This window comes from Megalobrama amblycephala, linkage group LG20, assembly GCF_018812025.1.
Source record: "Megalobrama amblycephala isolate DHTTF-2021 linkage group LG20, ASM1881202v1, whole genome shotgun sequence".
NCBI classification, from domain to species: Eukaryota; Metazoa; Chordata; class Actinopteri; order Cypriniformes; family Xenocyprididae; genus Megalobrama; species Megalobrama amblycephala.
Genome location: NC_063063.1, coordinates 21,219,402 through 21,238,092, shown reverse-complemented (window position 1 = coordinate 21,238,092; position 18,691 = coordinate 21,219,402). Strand labels below are relative to the sequence as shown.

General features: G+C 35.6%; 2 protein-coding genes across 2 annotated transcripts; one reads left to right on the top strand and one right to left on the bottom strand.

Annotated features, from left to right (window-relative positions):
• Positions 1–188: 188 nt before the first annotated feature.
• dclre1a (DNA cross-link repair 1A (PSO2 homolog, S. cerevisiae)) lies at positions 189–8,365 on the top strand. The gene is made up of 9 exons (XM_048170099.1): positions 189–817; positions 1,303–2,703; positions 2,936–3,069; positions 3,983–4,101; positions 4,227–4,370; positions 4,497–4,642; positions 5,057–5,211; positions 6,492–6,630; positions 7,831–8,365. The coding sequence occupies exons 1-9, from the start codon at positions 427–429 to the stop codon at positions 8,040–8,042; spliced, it is 2,841 nt and encodes a 946-aa protein (XP_048026056.1). The 5' UTR covers positions 189–426; the 3' UTR covers positions 8,043–8,365.
• Positions 8,366–9,404: 1,039 nt separating this feature from the next.
• Positions 9,405–17,675, bottom strand: plekhs1.1 (pleckstrin homology domain containing S1, tandem duplicate 1). Its single transcript, XM_048171638.1, has 13 exons — positions 17,496–17,675; positions 16,883–16,922; positions 16,665–16,762; positions 16,470–16,585; positions 16,235–16,387; positions 16,054–16,099; positions 14,229–14,312; positions 14,010–14,126; positions 13,823–13,896; positions 13,389–13,553; positions 13,119–13,208; positions 10,325–10,457; positions 9,405–10,227 (listed from the first exon to the last, which is right to left on the bottom strand). Exons 2-13 carry the CDS (start codon positions 16,899–16,901, stop codon positions 10,168–10,170), a joined length of 1,155 nt encoding a protein of 384 aa, XP_048027595.1. The 5' UTR covers positions 16,902–16,922; positions 17,496–17,675; the 3' UTR covers positions 9,405–10,167.
• Between the last annotated feature and the right edge of the window lie 1,016 nt (positions 17,676–18,691).

Below are 18,691 nucleotides of genomic sequence, written 5' to 3'. Positions count from 1 at the left end.
ACAAACATATCGCAACCACATTCATGAGAAATTTGTTTTGCGAGTAGTTAATATATTCGTCAAACTATTAAAAAAATAATGTATTTATTAAATGTGTAAATAAAGGTCCAGAACGCCTTATGGGGTTACTCGATATGTTATGCAATATGGAAAATGCGAACATGAATGTGAAAATAAAAGATTTCAGCCTTGGCGGTAAGTGCAACGGAGGAAGATAGTGGTCAGTATTATTTTTCATGTAACATGAACGGTTTTTCTTACTACGACTTGCGCTTTTCTGAATACTTTTTGCTTTTGGAATGAATTTCTGCATGATACGGTCTTCTTTGTGCGGTTGCGAATCTTTTTGCTTTAAAGGACCATGAATGTGATGTTACAAAACAACTGCGTTCAAAACAAACCAGTAGGATCTGTTAATGTTTACAAATGTCACAGAGCGGCTCCGAGAATGACATTTGGAATTATAAACCTCTTAAGAAGACCAAAAAACGAAGTTGCAAATCACAGATGTCAAGAGAAAGTGGGACAAAGAGGAGAAATGATAGCAACCCTGGGACATCAGCGCAAAAAACAAAAGTCAGCAGTGCTGAAACACACACTGATTTATACCAGAATAGCAATAATGCTCCCATTAACACTGTGAGCTCAGGATCTCTGGACGTGAATCATGGGACACTTTCTCAGGATGTCCAGGATAAAGACCCTCAGTCAGGAGGCTTCTGTCCTGTATGTCAAATGCCATTTTCCCTTTTGGTGGTTCAGTCTCAACAATGGCATGTTGCAGAATGCTTAGATACCCCTATTGACAATTGCAAAGGTAATGTTTTTCTTAAATTCATAATTTATGTGTGAAATTGGCTGTTTTTCTTCTGGATGCCCTCCTCACACTGCACATTTTTGGATGTCTTACACACCAGATTCAACTCATCAGCTCATTAGTGTTCCCACATACCTGGAAATATAATACATTTTTAAATACCTTGAAAAATCTTGCAAATTATTAGAAGTCTATAGTAAGTGATCTATCTATCTATCTATCTATCTATAATAAATATATAGATAGCGAGATAGCTAGACACACACATACATAATTACATAATATTTCTTATATGAACTAGAAAAGCCATGGAAATTTATTGACCCTAAGGTTTGAGAACCTTTTCATTAGTAAAATTCTCCATGAACTGAATTGGGTGTGTGAGATTTTAAAACCTTAATGTTCACTGTTTGCAAGAATACAATTGTATAATATTTAAGAAAAAAAAAAAATGTTTAAACTTTCTCTGCTTTCTAATGTTACAGAATGTCCAGATGGTCTTCAATGTACGTCCTCCATTCCCAATCATTACAAGAGGTACAGCCACTCTCTGCTCGCTCAGAGTCGAGCGTTGAATGACTGCATGGTCCAAAGTGTTTCAGACTTCAGCTTGAAGTCAGTTAATAATGTTGCTCCCACGAATGATACGGAGAGCTCCGTGGACAGTGCTCTGGATGTATCTGCTTCATCCAGCCAAAACTCATCCCCCAATGATGTGCCAAAGGGAACTCCCACCCAGAGTAATGCTCTGCTGCTTTTGCGCTCCCCTAACACTGAGGATATCAAGAAAAAGAAAGGCTGGTCTCCTTCCATCAAAAGATCTCAGTCCCAGAATTCATCACAGGAGGCGAGAATGACAATTCCAACTCCAGTCAAGACACTTTGTGTTCACAATTCTGTTCAGACGCAGACTAATGAGGTTAAAAAAGAGCTCTTTAAATGTAATGATGATGATTATATCTCCTACTCTCCTCTCTCTGAGCTTCCAAATGTGGATGAGGAGCACAGGATGCAAAAAAACGATAAAGATATACTGTTTCAGAGTACTGCATTGCAGGAAGATGAAAATGAAGTTGATGATGATTCTCTTAAACTGTTCAGCGATGAAGAAGCTGATGATCTGTTTTTTGATGTGGTGGACCAATATGAGACTGGGAAAAACTCTTTAGACACCTGTGAGAAACTGCAGACATCGTTAGCACCAGATAATCACCTGACCACTTCCAGTTCCACAGGTGTTTCTGATGGAACGTTTCAGCACGGAGCTCAATCAGTGGGAAAACATGCCACAACAAACAATGAAGGTCCAAACTCCCAGCTACAGTCACCCCAAAGTTTGGTATTAGAGCGTCTTCGGGATAGCATATCTAATCCTGCGCTTGTCAACAGCTTGGCTTCACCTTATGAGGACGTTAACTCCACTTTCTTAAACCAAGAGTTGTCTTCCACCCAAACAGCCCTATCCATAACTCAGAAAACACCGCCTATGGCTCCTAGGAGGACTCAGACTAAGACAGGTCCCTCTGGATTAAAGCAAACAGACATTGGAGTGTTTTTTGGCCTGAAGCCATTGAGTGATAAAAAGGCTGAGGAGGAAGTGAAGGCAACGGTCAGAGAGGCCGATCAGCAAGGGCCTAGGAAAGCGAGGATTTCAGAAACTAAGGGGGATGATGCTAGGCACCAGGGTAGATGGCGTAGGAAGACCAAAGCACCATCTGAAGTGTCCAGTGTCTCGCCTGCTGCAGAAGATGGTACAACTAGGCCCACGCAAACAGAAGGAAAGAGAGGAGGGAGGGCAGAGGGGCGGAAAAGATGGAACAGAGGAAGAGCGACAGATGGAGATCCTAAGGAGCCCAAGCGCTGTCCATTCTACAAGAAAATTCCTGGTTTGTAAACCGCTTTACCGCTTTTGTTTTGACCTACTTGATACCAATTGTTATGATTACATAAGCAAACACTTATACTTCATGTCTGAACAGTTGTGCCAGAACTTTAATGTATCAGATTATGTGTTTCTTGTTTTTCTTTTTCTTTTTGATGATAATAGCTCTATTGTTTAGGGACAATGTTTTGGTCTATTGTACTTTGGAGACTATAATATGATTTTTCTCTGTTCAGGAACTGGTTTTGCCGTGGATGCTTTTCAGTATGGGGTTGTTGAAGGTGTCACAGCCTTTTTTCTCACTCACTTCCACTCGGACCACTATGGTGGCTTGAAGAAAGACTCTGTCTTCCCCATCTATTGTAACAAAGTATGTCTCCCTGCCTTATTTCACTTTAAAAATCATGAAAACACGATTTACCTTGCTATTTAGAAACAGAAGAGTTCAATTTAATATGTAGAAATCCTCTAACTTTCACAACAAAAAACTTGACTAGACTGTGGTTCACCTGAAAATATAAATTATTATTTGCTCACCCTCATGCTGATCCAAACCTTTCCTCTCCAAAACACAAAGGAAGATGTTTTGAAGAATGTTTTGGAACCAAACTACTGGAGACCATTGACTTTTCTTGTATGTAAAAACACGAAGAATTATAAGGTTATATCTGACATTTTTGTCAGAATTGAGTTATTCACACATTCTTATTCTGTGACAATTTTTTTTATATTATGTTATGTTTTTAAGTTGTACATTTTGGGACTTTTTTTTTTTGAAAATTAAATGGGTCTATCCACAAAGGAGTATGGAATACAAAAAGTTTGAAGCTAAATATCTCAAAACTGCTCAGAATGCAGATAGAACCTTATATAATTCCAAGGTGGCGATTTTTCAAAATATCTTCTTTTATGCTCCACAGAAGAAATAAATTCATAAATTTTTATTCAACCTGAGGATGAATAAATTATGTCAGAATTTTCATTTTGGGTGAACTATCCCTTTAAGCTGCAGAAATGTCATGGTTATGATATCAGAATTATTAACACATTAGCATAAAACCCCATAAGTTACTTGTCAATCAATGTCTAATTCTAAAAGTCAGGACAAGGGTGGAAAATGGAAAAACATCTGACATCATTATAAGTGGATTTGGAAAATGGGAAAGTAAAATGCCTTGAAACACTAGAAAAATGTTTTTCTGTTTTGTTTTTTTCCCCTCAATGATGGTGTCAGGAAGGATTTGCTCTTATTTTTCATGACAAACTGATGTTAATCATGGCAGGTAACCGGTAACCTTGTGAAGACCAAGCTGAAGGTGAATGAGCAGTATGTTCATGTTCTCCCAATGAACACTGAGTGTATAGTACAAGGAGTGAAGGTCACTCTCCTGGATGCTAATCAGTGAGTGTACCTTCTAACTAATGAATGTTTGAAGCCAATTACAATATTTTTTTACTTCTGTAACTTTTGGATTGTTCATACAGAATAACAAGACCTTAATTACTATAACTGTTTCCCACCCCCAGCTGTCCTGGGGCAGCCATGTTGCTATTTGTGCTGCCAGATGGCCAGAAGGTACTCCACACAGGTGACTTCCGGGCTGATCCGTCCATGGAGCGCTACCCAGAGCTGCAGGGTCTCAGGATACAGACCCTCTATCTAGACACAACGTGAGTTCCCCACTAAAAAAAACTACTTTTCTGTTCTGCATGTGTGTCTCTGCTGACCACTTTTGATCACATCAACCGAGACGGATATTAATGGGGTTAAAAAAACCAAAACATTTTCTTTCATAGGTATTGCAGCCCAGAGTATACCTTTCCCACTCAACAGGAAGTCATCACCTTTGCCGTAAACACGGCTTTTGAACAGGTCACACTGAACCCTCGTACACTTGTGGTGTGTGGTACCTACTCAGTTGGGAAAGAGAAGGTCTTTCTAGGTGAGTGAACAATGTTGTCCTGCTTTGCCCAGACCTCTTGTAGGCCTTGTGCTACTTTAACCACTCTTGAAAGGACAGATTGTTCGCCTTTCTATAAACCGTGACCATCATGAAGAAGGCTCATATAAAATAAAATAGTTTGCAGATGCTGTCCTAACTTGACTTGAACAGTTGAACAAATTGAACAGTTTGTCTGACTGGCTTCCTGTTCATTTTATAAGATGCATTCATGAGTAATGTCCTTTGATCACATAGTGTTTGCTGTGGACTGTTATCTCCGCTGACCACTAATATGAAAACTCTCTTGACTGTCTTGCTGGATTACAACTTCTTTCCCAATAGACTAATTTTCATTCATTCCAACTTGTGTATATAGAGAGATTTGTTTTTTACCTGTCCCACCTGTTCCTCTAGCTGTATCGGAAGTGTTGGGCTCTAAAGTATGTTTGTCCAAGGATAAGTATTACACAATGTGCTGCCTGGAGTGCGAGGAGATTGGCCGGCGCATCACTATGGACTGGCAGGCGGCCCAGGTGCATGTGCTTCCTATGATGCAGCTCAATTTCAAAGTGAGTTGAACTACATTTAAAACTTCTGTGACTCATTTGTCATATGTCAGTTATAAATTGCGAAATGCAATTTTTATCATCTGTAATTTTTGCTGTTTATAAGTGTAAAGAGCTGATTATGCTAAACATAATCAATGAGGCTATGTTTACTTATTCAATTTGGAGTTTAAAATTCATGCAGTGTTCAGTGTTATCTTTAATTTTCCTTGACAGCGCGTTTATGCTAATGCAGGAGGAAAAAATTAAGATTCTAATTACAGAGACCAAGTGCCAACGCAGCAGTTCTGGCAGCAGAAGCACTGATTGAGTCTGACTGAAAGTAAATTCTAATGAGACAGTTGAAGATAATAAAGATTACCATTATAAGCAACTTTTTTTTTTTCACCCAAACCAATGTAGATGTTTATTCGGAGCAATATCAGAGCTGTTCCCAATGAGAAACGTGTTTAAATGCCCATGACAGGAAGGAGGAAAAATTGCAAGGGCGAGGTTAATTGTAGATTGCACCATATTTTATTTTTCAGCAACATTGAAAAGCCATTATGTAAATTGAAAGAAAGAAGCTGATTGCAATGTGGCATCATTTGACTTTGATTACTCTAAGTTTTTGCTATATACACTATCATTAAGAAGTTTGGGGTGGGTGAGTTGTTTTTTTTTTTGAAAAGTCTTTTATTCTCGCAAAATATACAGTAAAACAGTAATATTGTGAAATATAATTACAATTTAAAATAACATATCTATTTTATATATTTAATATATTTTAAAATGCATTTATTTTAATTTAGTCCTGTGGTGGCAAAGCTGAATTTTCAGCAGTCATTACTCCAATCTTGAATGTCACATGATTCTTCTGAAATTTGGTGCTCAAAAAACATTTGTCAGTAATGAAAACATTTATGCTGCCTAATATTTTTGTGGATAATTTTCTGGAATCTTTGAATAGAAAGTTTATAAGAACCTGCATTTATTTGAAATAGAAATCTTTTGTAACATAAAAGTCTTTACTGTCACTTTTGATCCGTTTTAAAGCATTTCTAGTACATAGATGACACGTTGGTTTCTCATTATTTATGAGACTTGTTTCTGCCACTGAATAAAAAATAAAGGTAATTGCGACTTCTCACAATAGATTCTCACATCTCGCAATTCTGAGAAATAAAGTTTTTATCTCGCAATTCTAACTTTATAACATGCAAGTTATAAAGTCAGAATTGTGAGATATAAACTTCATTTTTTCCTTTCAAGTTTTCAAAACCACACTTTTTTTGACTGTACAGAACCTGCGGACACACTTGAATAAGTTCTCCAAGAAGTATGACCAGCTAGTGGCCTTCAAACCCACAGGCTGGACCTTCAACCAAACTGTGAGAGTGGAAGACATCCAACCTCAGACCCAAGGGAACATCAGTATCTATGGTATGTGTCAGTCTATTTATGAATATAATGATTTTATTTATGTAATTCATTATAGCAAGTGTTTAAGTGCAGTTATTACAACACAATTGAAAAATCTGAGACTTGTGTGTGGGATGTTGACATTAACAGGAAAGGTTTCAGCAAAATCAGCCAAGAGCACACATTTAGGGCTACATTTACTACATTTTTATAAAATTGGGACACTTCATTTTAAACTTAAATTGCTATTTTATTCTAATCAAGGGAAGTGGATGTACAACAGAAGGGGTTGTTTCTGTAATACCGTATTTGCATTTTGATTTTATAAGAAAAAAAATACCCTCTATTTTGTCTGGTGACTTCAAGAGCCCTAGGCAAAATGAGAGAGTATTTTTGTCATCCTTTTAAATCAAAATGGAAACTAGACATTTGACAAAGCAAATAAAAAAACACCTTATCATTTTGCTCCATTTGCTTTCATCTATGATGGACAGTTCTATGGTGGTTTAATATGTTTGCTCCATTTTGCATAATGATAGGGCTATACCAAAAACAAAAATGCAGAAAACGCATTATGTTTTATTGATATGTCACACCGTCCCCTCCTTAATAAGATCTTAAAAAGGATTGCTTTCCATTAAACTGATTATCAGTGTAGACACAACACAGCCATGTCATTCTGTTCCACTAACTGACAAGATTATACCTAATGGCTTCATATGTGGAATGTAATTACATTATATTGATTTTTCTCCCTTCCTGCAGTTGTTAGAAATGCTGAATGTCATTTCAGGCTAAGAACAGCATGCCTTGTATTAACACAATCAGCAGATGTGATTTGACCCAGAGAAAAACTCAAGATGTCAGATTTTGCAAGCCCAGGGTTTTAATTTCAGAATATCAGCGGTCTGCAGCCGAACCAGGTGCTGCCTCAAGCAGTAGATGCATCTCATTTCACAAGCTCCGCTGGAATCTGAGACGTCCAACATGGGAATTAATGGGAATTTATGCTTGTTACTTTAGGTCTTTATACAAAGACACTATATCATTGTAAAATAATGGTACAAAAGGCTAGAATATGACTCTGTTTGAGCAGCAGAAATCATTGTTGATCCATGGACTTTTTACAATGGCAAAAACCTGTTTTTTGTATAAATTGGTTTTCCCAGCATCTCAAAGATTTTGAAAGATCCTTTCCTACTCTATACTTATCTGTTCCAGGCATTCCCTACAGTGAGCACAGCAGTTTTCTAGAGCTGAAGCGTTTTGTGCAGTGGCTGCAGCCGAAAAAGATCATCCCCACTGTGAATGTGGGCAGCTGGAGGAGCAGGAAAGCCATGGAGGGCTTCTTCTATGAGTGGCAGACTGAACCCAGAAACCTTAGCTCGACATCATGTGCCCTGAGAAGCTCAAGCTGTGGAACAAGGCAATAAAGTAAACTGACATCCACAATCAAACCTTTGACCAAACAGTCAGATGGTGCCTTTATTGATTGGACCACTTAGTGGACCTTTTCAAATGTGAGTGTTTTGAGCTGCCTTCTCACATTTGGAAAAAAAAAGGACTTTACTTTGAACCTGCCATTAAAGTGCTGGTTGCACGATGGTTAATAGTGTTGCCTTTTACTAATGGCTCCCCTGCCTGTTTTGACATTGCCAGTGGCTAATGCTGGAATGGACCACATATGTCCTCTTATTTTAGGAGGGCTTTTTTTTCTCTGACGGTTTTATAAAGTAAATAAATTCTATACACTCTACACTCGTTTCACACGTGTACTAATGATTTTGTTCTCTGAATTGCATATTTTATTTCATACTTGTGCACATACAAGATCATACATTTTGCTATAAGAAAAGTAATACATTTCAATACACATGCTCAACAGATCCTTAGCAGGTACTCAGTAGTTTTAGGTTTTTTTTTTGTTTTTTTTTGTTTTTATATCTGAATCTCATTTCAATTTGAAAAAACATTTAAATTTGCTACAAACAAGTTTCAGTTTATATATATATATATATATATATATATATATATATATATATATATATATATATATATATATATATATATATATATATATATAATAAAAAAAAACACGCCAAGATACTTTGCTGTGAATTTACATGCTGGAAGTTGTCAGAATTCTAAATGTAAGAATAACAAGGTTAAGTTTTAAAATAATTCAGTTTGTGTTAGTGTGCCACCATGTGGTTACAAAATATAATGCAATTAAATGCAATTTCAGTACACAGATTCACAGGCAGTTAAATGGTTAATTCACCCAAAAATTAAAATTCTGTCATTTTACTCCCCCTCATGTTGTTCCACACCCACAAGACCTTCGTTCATCTTCGGAACACAAATTAAGATATTTTTTATAAAATCAGATGGCTCAGTAAGGCAACTGCATTGCTTTCAAACGCCCAGAAAGCTACTAAAGACATATTTAAAACAGTTCATGTGACTACAGTGGTTCAACCTTAATGTTATGAAGCGACGAGAATACTTTGTGTGCCAAAAAAACTAAACAACTTTATTCAACAATATCTAGTGATGGGCCATTTCAAAAGACTTTCAAAGCTTTATGAATCATTTGTTTCCAATCAGTGGTTTGGAGCATGTGTCAAACTGCCAAAGTCACATGATTTCAGTAAACAAGGCTTCGTTATGTCATAAGTGTTTGTCTTAAACAAAAGATTCGTAAAGCTTCATGAAGCAGTGTTTTGAAATCGGAGGGGTTTGCACACAAAAAGTATTCTCGTCCCTTCATAACATTAAGGTTGAACCACTGTAGTCACATGAACTCTTTTAAATATGTCTTTAGTACCTTTCTGGGTCTTTGAAAATTTTGATTGTATTGATGTCTATGGACTAGTCAGATACCTCTCAGATTTCATCAAAAATATCTCAATTTATGTTCTGAAGATGAACGAAGGTCTTATGGGTGTGGAACGACATGAAGGTGAGTACTTAATGATGAACTAACCCTTTAAAAATAACATCAAAATACTGTTAAACATATATCTTTAATGCTATCCCGACATTTATTTACTGCTAGAAGAAAGTTATATTAAAACTTGTAAATTTGTTTCTGTTACTTTATTACCTTCACTGATGTCATTTTGCACTATTCTGTACAAGCATAATAAGTCATTCCTGAGATATCTTTAATTAGAAGAACATAAGCTCAGCAAGCCTTAATGTACAAAAGAAAACAAAAGCTACTTGTTTTACATTTGACAACCTGTATGCTCCCCGTGGTTGTGTGAAAAGCAATGCTTTCAGCCTGTACAATCTGCCACTACCAATTCATAGATGCCAGTGAAGCGTAGTTTTAGAAATCACCACTAGTGAAACTAGAAGTTATACTACAATAAAACACTTTCATCAGCTCATTGGGTTTTAAATCACTGTCAACTGATCTCCAGCACAGTGCTGTTACCAACTGAGAAAAAATGCATGAGATACTTTCACATTGATGAAGAGAGTATTGAAGGCCTGAAAAATCAGATGAAGAACAGTAACCCACTTTGAGATTAGGTCATTTTGTTTTTGTCCTCAGCAGGGTTCAGAATGTAGAGGAACAGAGCCTGGGAGCCGTAGAATGGTCAGTTTTACCTGAAGGGAGAGCAAAAAAAAAAAAAGTTCAACTACAGTCTTATTGTAGCCCTGATTATGTTGACAAAAGCATTCTTGTACTGTGATTCATGACTACCTCATTCTTGCTAAGCCTTCTTAGGTATTTGTGAAACTCCTCCACTGAGTCTGTCAACAGGTCATTGACAGCCAGTATCTGATCCCCCTTATGGAACAGACATGAGTCCTGAATCTGCTGACACTCAGACACACTGGAGAGGTGTAAAGGTAAAGATGTGAAGGAAAATTACTATAAATATAATTTAAAAATTATAGCCTGGTTTCACAAACATGGCTTAGATTAAGCCAGGATTAGGCCTTAGTTCAGTTAGGATATTTTAAGTAGCTTTTATAAACACGCCTTAGAAAAACATTACTGGTGTGCATCTTGAGAAAAAACAATGGCATTGACTAGGGGTGTGACGAGACCAGTATCTCACGAGACGAGACGAGACTCGAGATTGAGTTCACGAGACGAGACAAGATGGCGAAATACATGACTAGAAAAAATATTCTGCAGGTGTATTTGAAATGTTTTAACTAATCATTTTGTAATGAATGTCATTTCAGTTCTACTTTCTGAGACTGAATTATCATATGCAGTAAAAGACAACAATACTCAAGCACTGTAAAAGGTTTTGCCACTAACTGAACTGACTGGCTTCTCTTCAGATCTTACTGTACATGAATTATGAGCTTCTACAGCTTTTGACCTCCTAACTGAACTCCTCTCCACAAACAGATCACAGAAATAAAAACAGTATAAATAAAAATGGTAACACTTTACAATAAGGTCTCATTTATTAACATTAATGTATTAACCAACATCAACTAACAACGAGCAATATATTTGCTACAGTATTTATTAATCTTTGTTTGTTAGTTGATAAAAATAGTCATTCATTGTTAGTTCATGATAGTTCACAGTGCATTAACTAATGTTAACAAATGAAACCTTATTGTTTGTACTAGTAAATAATAAGAAGAGAAAACTGTTATTCATTTTATGGTAACACTTTACAATAAGTGCAACCATAATCGCACTCTCTCAATATTCAAAGATCAAATAAGACCAATTTTTTCTTTGATACAGAGCTAGGAGATGGTTACAACTACACTGCCCAGCCTAAAATAGGTTTCATATTGAGAGATATCTGCATTCATCGGGGAGCCGCTTTCAAATTGAAATCACGTTTGAATGCGCGCGCGCGTTTACTTTCACTTTCAACGGTCGCGCATACTCTGTAAATATGGAGCGGCGGCGACCGTTATCCAACTGAATTAAATGTTATATTATATTTTATTTAAATACAAAGCAAAACGACAGTGGAGGCATAATGTAAACGTAGCGGTGGCATATTCTTTCCTAATCATCCTAACACTCTGTCATGGCAACATCACGAGACTACTTTTCGCCTTGACGAGAAATCTCGTCACAGTTTAGTCTCGCGAGATCTCGTGCCACGAGATCTCGTCACACCCCTAGCATTGACGTATTTTAAGATATGTCAGTGCAAGTTGCTTTCAGTTAAAACCGCTCAAACATGCATTTTAGACTGGGACTAGGCTTAAGCCTTGTCTGTGAAACCATGGAAAGTAGTAGTATTTGCAATTTATTTATTTTGTTAAATTATTTAGGGGTTCCCCGTTGGTACATCACTAAAGGTGTACAACTAATGCTGTATAGTTTACAACATTAGGCATTTTTTCCTTGAGGAAATTTGCTATCTACTATACCTGACAGGCCCCAATCAATAATGAATTGAACTGAAATCACATTAAATCGCAATATAGTGGTGTTGTTATATATACAGTACAGTCCAAAAGTTTGGAACCACTAAGATTTTTAATGTTTTTAAAAGAAGTTTCGTCTGCTCACCAAGGCTACATTTATTTAATTAAAAATACAGTAAAAAACAGTAATATTGTGAAATATTATTACAATTCTATTTGAATATATTTCACAAAGTAATTTATTCCTGTGATGACAAAGCTGAATTTTCAGCATCATTACTCCAGTCTTCAGTGTCACATGACCCTTCAGAAATCATTCTAATATGCTGATCTGCTGCTCAAGAAACATTTAATGTGTACAATTGTACAAAATATTTGTGTACAATATTTTTTTTCAGGATTATTTGATGAATAGAAAGTTCAAAAGAACAGTGTTTATCTGAAATCTAATCTTTTGTAACATTATAAGTGTCTTTACTGCCACTTTTGATTGATTTAATGCATCCTTGCTGAATAAAAGTATTCATTTCTTTAATTTCTTTAAAAAAAAATAAAAATAAAAATTCTTACTGACCCCAAACTTTTGAACGGTAGTGTATAATGCTACAGAAGCTTTGTATTTCAGATAAATGCTGTTCTTTTGAACTTTCTATTCATCAAGGAATCCTGAAAAAAAAGTACACAACTGTTTTCAACATTGAAAATAATCATAAATGTTTATTGAGCAGCAAATCAGCAAATTAGAATGATTTCTGAAGGATCATGTGACACTGAAGACTGGAGTAACGATGCTGAAAATTTCAGCTTTGCATCACAGGGAATGAATTACTTTGTCAAATATATTTAAATAGTACACAGTTATTTTAAATTGTAATAATATTTCACAATATTACTGTTTTTTTACTGTATTTTTAATTAAATAAATGTAGCCTTGGTGAGCAGACGAAACTTCTTTTAAAAACATTAAAAATCTTAGTGGTTCCAAACTTTTGGACTGTACTGTACATTCAAGCAAACTTGCATGAACTTGGCTCAAAAATCAGAGAGCACATGGGCATGACACTTTTGGACTTTTGAAGTCTTCCAGTGGGTAGTATTTTTGGAGCAATAACATTTCTTAATTTGTCTGAGAATTGTACCATGGTTTTCCTGTCTCCTCCGTAAAGATCAAGCTGTTCAGATCACGATGACTTACACGAATTTCCTTCTCGACAAGGGTGTGCGTTTCACTGAGGAATGGAAAACATTGTCAAAATGTAACTAGATTCCACAACCACAGTTTTAAAACCACAGTTGATTGACACCTCAATTCTGCAGTTTTAAGATAGTTTCAAACAATTGTTTTCTATTGAATTGCTCTTCTACAGAAACTAAAGATACAATACATAAATTGATAAGGCATAAATCACCTCTTGTCTGTATCTGATCCGTCCTGCTTAGTGGAGGCACAGTTTCCGTTGTGTGTTTTGTACTTGTCTGACTCAGTTGATTTTTGCTGCGTCAAAGAATTTTTTGAAAAGACTTCTGTGACACAATACAACAAACTGCCTTCAGATGTATCAGTCACACTCTCCCTTGAGAGAGAAACAAATAATTATCATTAATTATTTGCAGAACTGATTAGCAGCCAGTAAAACATTACATGCACAAAGCCTGTGAGTCCTATAAAATCAGGTGTCTAAAAATCAATGAACTCATCTGCATGCAGAGTACATTTATAGAAGACTTTTCAAAATGACTCTTGATTACTACAAACAAGCTTTCATTCGTTCCTTGCAACATTAACAACTGCAAAAGATGAAAATCAAATGAGCAGCAAATCAAAGACCCTGAGGACACATACCCTGATGATGTGTCCTCATTGCTGTCCTCTGCAGTCTCATCTAAAGTTTCCTTTTTTTCCATTTCCTCACAAACCTGAATACATCAAACAAAGGTATGTGGGTTTTTTATAGCAAGATTGAATCATGATGTAAGTGTTTGGTTTTTATAAGTGAGAGTGTGTTTTTATTGGTTTAACTATGTTATACCTCTGTTGCAGATGGGCTGTTCTTGGGTGGTTGGCTACATTGACCCTGCTGAGTGGGAACACCTTTAGATGCTGACTTTCCCCTTGGAGGCAGTGGGGGTGGACTATCAACTTCAGTCTACAGTTAAGAAGAGGTACAACTCAGAAATAATTCAGGCAGAATTCTATGAATTGATTTACAGTCACACACAAGCATGTGAAATCAATGTTGATGAGTTACCTCTTCAGTGTCACAGGGGTTTTGGTCACTAGAGTTGTATTCTGGCATAATCTGAGGTTCAGTTTTTGACTCAGATTTGATATTCTATGAACACAATTTGAAAAGTAACTATAAGACCCATCAAATTACAGTGATTATGAATTAGCTGAGATTATAAAAATATGCAATTGTAATGTATTTTAAATGTGAAATATTTAATATATAATTTGAATCAGCAGTTCTGACTTTATATCATGCAATTCTGAGTTTATAACTCGCAGTTCTGACTTTATATCATGCAATTCTGACTTTATATCATGCAATTCTGACTTTATAACTCGCAGTTCTGACTTTATATCATGCAATTCTGAGTTTATAACTCGCAGTTCTGACTTTATATCATGCAATTCTGAGTTTATAACTCGCAATTCTGACTTTATATCATGCAATTCTGACTTTATAACTCGCAATTCTGTTATATCACGCAATTCTGACTATAACTCGCAATTCTGACTTTATAACTCGCAATTCTGACTTTATATTACACAATTCTGACTTTATAACTCGCAATTCTGACTTTATATCACACAATTCTGACTTTATAACTCGCAATTCTGAGAAAAAAAGTCAGAATTGTGTGATATAAACTCGCAATTCTGAGAAGTTTATAACTCTGACTTTATATATAATTTTGACTTTATATCATGCAATTCTGACTTTATAACTCACAATTCTGTTATATCACGCAATTCTGACTATAACTCGCAATTCTGACTTTATAATTCGCAATTCTGACTTTATATCACACAATTCTGACTTAATATCACGCAATTCTGACTTTATATCACACAATTCTGACTTTATAACTCGCAATTCTGACTTTATAATTCGCAATTCTGACTTTATATCACACAATTCTGACTTAATATCACGCAATTCTGACTTTATATCACACAATTCTGACTTTATAACTCGCAATTCTGACTTTGTCTCGCAATTCTGAGAAAAAAAGTCAGAATTGTGTGATATAAACTCGCAATTCTGAGAAGTTTATAACTCGCAATTCTGACTTTATAACTTGCAATTCTGACATTATATCACGCAATTCTGACTGAATAACTCGCAATTCTGACTTTATATCACGCAATTCTGACTTTATATCACACAGTTCTGACTTTATATCACACAATTCTGACTTTATATCACGCATTTCTGACTTTGACTCGCAATTCTGACTTTATATCACACAATTCTGACTTTATAACTCGCAATTCTGACTTTATATCACGCAACTCTGACTTTATATCACGCATTTCTGACTTTGACTCGCAATTCTGACTTTATAACTCGCAATTCTGACTTTATAACTCGCAATTCTGACTTTATATCACGCAACTCTGACTTTATATCACGCAATTCTGACTTTATATCACACAATTCTGACTTTATAACTCGCAATTCTGACTTTATGTCTCTCAATTCTGAGAAAAAAAGTCAGAATTGTGTGATATAAACTCGCAATTCTGAGAAGTTTATAACTCGCAATTCTGACTTTATAACTTGCAATTCTGACATATCACGCAATTCTGACTGAATAACTCGCAATTCTGACTTTATATCACGCAATTCTGACTTTATAACTCGCAATTCTGAGTTTAGGCCTATATCACGCAATTCTGACTTCATAACTCGCAATTCTGATTTTGTAGCTCGCAATTCTGAGAAAAAAAGTGAGAATTGTGAGATAAAAAAGTCGTAATTACCTTTTTTATTTTTTATTTCATGGCAGAAACAAGCTTTCATAGATTACAGCTTTTTATATTAAGCAAAAAGTAGAATGTCTAACCTTCAAAACCCCGGATAAAGCATTGAACCATCTATCCACCTCCTCACTGAAAACAAAAGATCACATATAACAGCATTAAAACTACTAGCCTTTATTTACTCGCCTTTATTTGCATAAATTCCTTTTACAAATCCAGCTCTTTTGGTAAGTATTTGGAATTATGGTATTAATCATAGCAAACCTGGTGTCTCCAATGAAGAAATATTCTCTTTGGACCTTGTTTGCTGGATTTTCTGTTTTCATGAAGAACACAGAGGATGAAGAGCACTTGAATGTTTTACAGATCCATTCAAACACTGAATGTGATTCAGGATGCACATACAGCAGTGTGATGCTACATAAAAGAAAAAATATATATAATTGCATAATATTAACCATTTTTGCGAATTTGAAAAGTATTCCGCAGATTGTCTTACGTGGAAACAGCTATGGATTTTATAAGTTTGTTTCTCTCAGTGGTTCTATAGTAATTTAGCTCATGACTTCTGTCGTTTGTCTTTGCGAGCACAAAGAAGCGACGCTTCCATGATTTCTGCAATGGATAATGAAACATGACATACAGAGATAATACATGTAAACTGCTAATATGTGTGTTTAGGAAATCCAAATACCGTCAATTTTATCTGGCCAGAAGGAGGGGATTTGTACAGAAAACCTGTGTACAATTCTTCTGCCTCAGCTGCTTCATTCTTATGTGAAGCATTTGAACCTGTTGCAGAAGAGTACATGTGATCAACCAGACAATTAGACAAATGTTTTCTTCTGATCTCTTTTCCAGCTATTATGGTTCTAGTCATTCTATACTGTTCGCAATAAATTTCAGTCATACCTGATCGACTTCCGGACATTTGGATGATGTTGACTTTCTCCTAAAACAGACATGATATGTGTTGTGAGAGTGATGTCTTCCTCACACACATCAGACAATAATTAATTACTCATACTCATGTCATTATGCAAACTTGAATGAAAATCAGTGGGCCTAATGTTGTTTTGGACCCCATTGATGTTCATTGTATGAACAAAAACAGTTGATACATTCTTAAAAATATCTTCTTTTGTGTTCCGCAGAAGGAAAAAAGTCATACAGGTTCAAAAGAACATGAGGATTAGTTAATGATGATATCATTTTCATTTGAATTATCCCTTTAAATGTACAGTTCTTTCTGAGTCAGCTCATTACGACAGTCCTATCTATGAAGAAATATTAATATATGGAAAACCAAAGCAAAGACTTTCACTAAAAGCACATGGCCAAATGATTCCTGTTTCATAGTCAAATAGTTACTCACTTATTTGAACTGAGTGCTTTTTAGTCTAATTCTTCAAACTGTAAGAAAGATTCATATTGCCAAAATATAGTAACCAGTAGTGTAGCCATCATTTCTTGTGCTCAAATAAAACAGACCAGTCATAAGATTAGTAGACCTGCAATACATTACCTTCGCTACTGTATATGTCGCAATTGAAATGGTGTCCTCTGTACTTCTGTCCTGTTTTAAGAATGCATGTCATGATTTTGAAGGATGCCAAACTCTTTTTGTTTTGAAAAAGGGAGGTGGAGTTTCTGATTAGGTCATCAAAGTTGTCACCTCCCTTTGTTGAAAGCATTTTTTTAAGGTTTATGGAATTTTTTTTTTTATGGAATTACTGGTAGTGACAATGCATGGTGATTTTTCTTTTCCTTAATATCTCAGATGGCTGTGGTTATTTATAGAAATTCCTTCCAAAAATTTTATTTTTTTATTTTTTTTCCCCAAGCTTCTAGAAGAATTCCACCACATTTGAACTTCCTTATGAAAGGTGCATACATGGCCTGGTGTTTGGTCATTTATGATAGCATTAGAAGATGTTACATATGTACATAGTATCATGTACCGAGTACATTGAGGCATATTTACGATATTTACATATGGGAGTATATTTAATATACTTACAATAATAGTCACTTTTAAACATCTAAAAATCACTACTGTTTAATGATAGTCACTAATGCTATCCTCATAAACATAAGATCAGATAAATAATTGAGACTCATTAATAGTCTTAGACGAGTGCCTTGATTTTCCTATAGCAAGTAAACCATAAGAAACTACTTGTACATGGACAATAAATCAATGATCAATTGATCACCCTCAGACAGTTACAATCAGATAATATCTGAAAAATCCTGAATGAAAAATCATGAACTGGTTTCTCCCAAGGTTTTTTTTTTCTTCTCAATTTCTGTCACCTGATAGAGTTTGCGTTCCTTGTGGACACTTAATATTCAGCAGTATTATTGATTTGATTGCTGTGGCACTATTGGATGAGAACAATAAATCAATGATCAATTGATCACCCTCAGACAGTTACAATCAGATAATATCTGATACATACAGCATGCGTTCTTTTGAGTGTTTGGCTGTCTGGGAATATATTTAACACAAGGAACCAAGAAGTCTTAAAATGCAAATTCATTCCGACAGTTCATTTCAACCGGAAACAGGAACATTTCCCATAACACCTGATGTACTTGTGACATCGGAAGAAGAATGGCATCTATGCTTATATTAGTCTCTCTGATCCCCTCCGTATCTGGACCAGATGGTGGACCTTCACCCAGAGACATCCTCTGCACAGACCACATTCAGATTCA

Bases quoted from the DNA above. Each gene is read 5' to 3' on its own strand.
- dclre1a (XM_048170099.1), top strand. From the start codon at position 427: ATGTCACAGAGCGGCTCCGAGAATGACATTTGGAATTATAAACCTCTT. The intron at 4,102-4,226 runs GTGAGTGTACCT...TCCCACCCCCAG, and splicing joins ACTCTCCTGGATGCTAATCA to CTGTCCTGGGGCAGCCATGT. The intron at 4,371-4,496 runs GTGAGTTCCCCA...TTTCTTTCATAG, and splicing joins ACCCTCTATCTAGACACAAC to GTATTGCAGCCCAGAGTATA.
- plekhs1.1 (XM_048171638.1), bottom strand. The intron at 16,100-16,234 runs GTTTGCTATGAT...TTTTGTTTTCAG, and splicing joins TTCTTCATTGGAGACACCAG to TGAGGAGGTGGATAGATGGT. The intron at 13,209-13,388 runs GTGATTTATGCC...TCCATTCCTCAG, and splicing joins GGATCAGATACAGACAAGAG to TGAAACGCACACCCTTGTCG.